This window comes from Nicotiana tabacum, chromosome 9 (genome assembly GCF_000715075.1).
Source record: "Nicotiana tabacum cultivar K326 chromosome 9, ASM71507v2, whole genome shotgun sequence".
Lineage (NCBI taxonomy): Eukaryota > Viridiplantae > Streptophyta > Magnoliopsida > Solanales > Solanaceae > Nicotiana > Nicotiana tabacum.
The window spans coordinates 90,277,184-90,282,227 of NC_134088.1; the positions used below are offsets into that span (position 1 = coordinate 90,277,184).

Here is a 5,044-nt window from a genome sequence, read left to right on the forward strand (position 1 = left end):
TGAATGAATTTTTAAAGTTGAGTCCTTCATTGTTCTGTGGTAGTGTAGTTGATAAAGATCCAATGTTGTAGATGGAGGGTATCAAGAAAGTCCTCCAGCGATGAAGGCATTTGATGATGAAATTATGGAGCTGGTTGCTTACCAGCTTAGAGATGTGGCTGGCGCTTGGTTTGAGATGTGGGAAAAGGAAAGAGATGAAGATGACGGTATGCATACTTGGGAAGAATTTGAAGAGGCCTTTATGGCTAATTTTATACCAAAAGAGGATAGGGAAGCTAAGGCTATAGAGTTTGAGTAGCTCAAGCAAGGGAATAAAAGTGTGCAAGAGTACTACATGGAATTCATAAGTTTGGCTAAGCATGCTCCTCACATGGTTAAATAGAAAAAGCAAAGATTCGCAGGTTTGTTGGCGGTTTGGCTTACCAAATTAAGGATACGACATCAACTGTAGAGGTAGGAATGACGGCTTTCTCCTCTGTTGTGGGATTCGCCAAGCACTTAGAAAAAGACAAACAACAAAGGAGAGAACAAAAGATCATAACAATAAAGCCCGGACAGCGGGCAAGTTTAATGGTACATCCAGCAGATGTGGAAGGGGTTCCTCCAATAAGGAGTCATTAACACCAGCTCAGTCCAGTCATCAGTCAGGTGGTGGGTCTTCCTTCAGACGTACTCAGAGTTATGGAAACCAGTCTCGCCAAAATCAGAATTTTAGGACATCATCCTCACATAGCCAGAGTCATGCTGAGCAACATTCATAACAACAAGGTCTTTGTGGAACATAACATTCAGGTCAGTGCAAGTTTGGGTTTCACAGTTGCTATCATTGTGGAGATAGTGGTCATATAAAGGCAAACTAACCAAAGTTGCAACATAATTTCAGTGGGGGATCAACTCATCCTTCTAGTTCCTCAGCAACTACAATTACACCACCTCAGGCTCGTGGTTCTCATAATCAGGCGGGGCATGGAGCAGGCTGAGGTGCAGATCGAGTTACTCAGGGAGGGTACAACCCCGTTGTTTGCTACACTTGATCATCAGAGTGTAGAGGCATCTGGAGAAGTTATTACAGGCATACTTCTAGTCTGCTCACATAATGCTTATGCCATAATTGATCCAAGTTCAACATTTTTGTACGTGACTCCATACTTTGCAATTAACCTCGGGCTAGAACCTTAACAACTTAGTGAGCCATTCCTAGTATCTACTCTAGTTGGCAAGTCAGTGGAAACCACAAGAGTCTATAGAGGTTATATAGTTTCAGTCCAAGGTCGCAGCACCGAGGCCAACCTCATTGAGTTAGAAATGGTGGATTTCGATGTGATCATAGGTATGGATTGGTTGTCTTCCTGCTATGCCATGTTAGATTTTCGTGCCAAGATAGTCAGGTTCCAATTTCCAAATGAAGAAGTCTTAGAGTGGAAGGGTATTTCAGCATCACTTCTAGGTAAGTTTATTTCTTACCTTAAGGCACAACGAATGATCGGCAAGGGGCGCCTTGCCTATTTGGCTCACATCATTAATGCAGAATTAGAACTACCAGCTCTTCAATCTATGCCAGTTGTTATAGAAATTCCAAAAGCTTTCCCATATGACCTTCCCGGAATTCCTCCCGAAAGAATCATAGACTTTGGCATTGATCGCATGTCAAGCACTCAGCCCAGATCTATACCTCCTCATAGGATGGCTCCAGCAGAACTTAATGAGTTGAGAGAACAGTTAAAAGACCTCTTTGACAAGGGCTTAATCAGGCCAAGTGTTTCACCATGGGGGTGCCCCGGTCCTGTTTGTCAAGAAGAAAGATAGATCTCTCAGAATATGCGTCGACTATCGGCAGTTGAATAAAGTTATCATTAAGAACAAGTACCCACTACCAAGGATTGATGATTTATTTGATCAACTTCAGGGTGCAAAGTACTTTTCAAAGATAGACTTATGGTCAGGGTACCATCAATTGAGAATCAGAGAAGAAGATATATCTAAAACAACCTTTAGAACTCACTACAGGCACTATGAATTTCTAGTAATGTCCTTCGAGTTGACAAATGCTCCAGTTGCATTCATGGACCTCATGAACAGGGTTTTCAAGCCACTCCTTAATACCTTTATTATCGTGTTTATAGATGATATTTTGTTATACTCTAAGAGCAAGGATGAGCATGCATAACACCTCAGGATAGCCTTGCAGACCTTGAAAGAAAATGGCCTTTATGCCAAGTTTTCAAAATGTGAGTTCTGGTTGCAGTCAGTGGAATTCTTAGGCCACGTAGTATCTAGTGAAGGCATAAAAGTAGACCCTAAGAAGACAGAAGCAGTCAAGAACTGGCCAAGGCCGACAACGCCAACCGTAGGGCTTTTCCTCACTTGCAGCTCCATTAATTAAGTTGACCCAGAAACCAATTAGGTTCCAATGGTCAGACGTTTGTGATCATAGTTTTCAAGAGTTAAGGAAGAGGTTGACCATTGCACCTGTGTTAACCTTGCCGACAGGTTCGGGTGGGTTCACAGTATATTGTGATGCCTCCAGAGTAGGTCTCGGTTGTGTTCTGATGTAAAATGGAAACGTTATTGCTTATGCTTCCAGGCAGTTAAAGAATCATGAAAAGAATTACCCCACACACGACTTGGAGTTTACAACAATGGTGTTTGCATTAAATATATAGTGACACTACCTTTATGGCGAGCATTCTGAAGTATTTACAGATCACAAAAGCCTCCAGTATATTTTCAAGCAGTAAAAATTAAATTTGAGACAAAGAATGTGGCTCGAGCTATTGAAGGATTATGACATATGTATCATTTATCACCCGGGTAAAGCTAATGTGGTAGCAGATGCACTTAGTAGGAAGTCAATCGGTGTCCTGGCCCATCTTGCAGTACAAAGGCGAACTTTAGATCAAGAAATTCAAAAACTGGCAAATGATAGAATTAGATTGGATGAGATCGAAGAAGGAGGTATAACTGCTTATGCCTTAGCGCAATCCTCTCTTGTTGCGCATGTTAAGGCTAAGCAAGACAAAGATCCGTAATTAGTGAAGTTAAAAGAAGGAGTCAGAAACCAAGAAATCACTACTTTCACTCTAGGAAGTGATGGAGTTTTGAAGTTAAATGATCGGTTATGTTGCCTGATGTAGATGGGCTTAGGAAGGCTATAATGGAAGAAGCTCATAGTTCGAGGTACTCTATCCACCCAGGTGCTACCAAAATATATCTGGACTTGAAAGAGTTGTATTGGTGGAAAGGCATAAAGAAGCAAGTAGCACATCATGTGGCCAAATATTTGAATTGCCAGCAAGTCAAAGCTGAGCATCAGAGGCCCGGTGGCCTAGCTCAATATATAGAGATACAATAGTAGAAATAGGAGATGATTAATATGGATTCGTAGTAGTTCTGCATCGCACATACTGTAAGCATGATTCAATTTGGGTTATTATAGACCGATTGACAAATCCGTGCATTTCCTACCAGTAAAGACGACAGATTCAGCAGAGCAGTATGCGCGGTTATACATCAAAGATATAGTCTGATTGCATGGTAATCAAATTCAATCATATCTGACAGAGGCCATCAGTTTACGGCATATTTTTGGCAGGCATTTAAAAAAATGATTAGGTACCAAGGTCAACTTGGTCACCGCTTTTCATCCACAGACTGATGGTCAGGTAGAAAGGACCATTCAGACTCTCGAAGATATGCTGCGAGCATGTGTTATAGATTTTAGAGGTAACTCGGATGATCACTTGCCACTTATAGAATCTGCTTACAATAATAGTTATCAGACCAGCATTGGTATGGCTCCTTATGAAGTATTGTATGGGCAAAGATATAGGTCTCCAGTGGGTTGGTTTGAACAAGCAGAAGTGTCGTTGATTAGTCCAGAGTTTTTTTGTGAGGCCTTAGAGAATGTCCAGCTAATCAGAGAAAGACTAAAAATGGCTCAGAGTCGTCAAAAGTCCTATTCTGACAAAATGCATCGTGACATAGAGTTCATGGTTGGTGACAAGATATTTTTGAAAGTTTCACCAATGAAAGGAGTTATGAGGTTTGGTAAGAAAGGAAAACTTAGTCCTAGATTTATCGGACCTTATGAGAGTATAGAAAAGAAGGGAAACGTGGCTTATGAGCTAGCGTTTCCCATTGAGTTATCCTCTGTTCATCATGTCTTTCATGTGTCTATGCTTAGAAAATATATTCAAGATGAGTCATATATAATACCTGCTGATACAATAAAAATTAAATAAGGCTTGACTTGTGAAGAGGTACCTATAGAAATTCTCGATAGGCAAGTAAGAAAGTTGAGGATAAAAGATATAGCATCGATAAAAGTTTTGTGGAGTAATCATGATTCAAAAGAGGCTACGTGGGAGGTATCCTTATTTATTTGAGGAACAAGGTATGTGAACCTAGGTTTGGCTTGGCATTTATTAAGTACAAGTTAGGATGTGTTTATTTCCTTGCTAGATTACACTTTGTTGTTAAAGTAATTTAGTTTCTATCAGAGTATATTTAGTTATTAAATAATCTAGTACCATGCCAGAGTACATATAATTAATTAAAGTGATTTACTTTTGCTGAAGTGATGTGCTTTAGATTTTTGTTGGTTATTGTGGTACCTCCTTACCGGAATGTGAATAATTAATTTACGAGCTGTGTATGGTACCTATGAATGGCTTGTTATGGTATATTTTGTCGTTGTTGGTGTATTTGTGGTATTGGTGAAAGGGATTTCTTTTGGACAGTCCAATTTACAGGGGATTCTCTGCCAAAAACTTTGAAAATTTAGGGAGTTAGCCAAAATTTAGAGTCCCTTGGGAAAGTGAGTAGTGCTAAGAAAACTTAAGAAGTTCAAGGACTTAAAGAATGATTGTTAGCTTAAAAATAAGGCCCTAGCAATATTCGAGGATGAATGTTTTTAAGGAGGAAAGATTGTAACACTCCTCAAATCTATAAATGTTTCAAGACACGCTAAATATAGATTTTAATTTTTTTTTATCTTGCCTTGAGTGCATAAAAATGAATTACTTCTACTACGGATTAAACACTT

General features: G+C 39.7%; 1 protein-coding gene across 1 annotated transcript; it reads left to right on the forward strand.

Annotated features, from left to right (window-relative positions):
* The first annotated feature begins 1,332 nt into the window (after positions 1-1,332).
* LOC142164021 (uncharacterized) lies at positions 1,333-1,806 on the forward strand. Its single transcript, XM_075221184.1, has one exon. It carries the CDS (start codon positions 1,333-1,335, stop codon positions 1,804-1,806), a length of 474 nt encoding a protein of 157 aa, XP_075077285.1.
* Positions 1,807-5,044: the final 3,238 nt, after the last annotated feature.

Bases quoted from the DNA above. Each gene is read 5' to 3' on its own strand.
- LOC142164021 (XM_075221184.1), top strand. From the start codon at position 1,333: ATGGATTGGTTGTCTTCCTGCTATGCCATGTTAGATTTTCGTGCCAAG.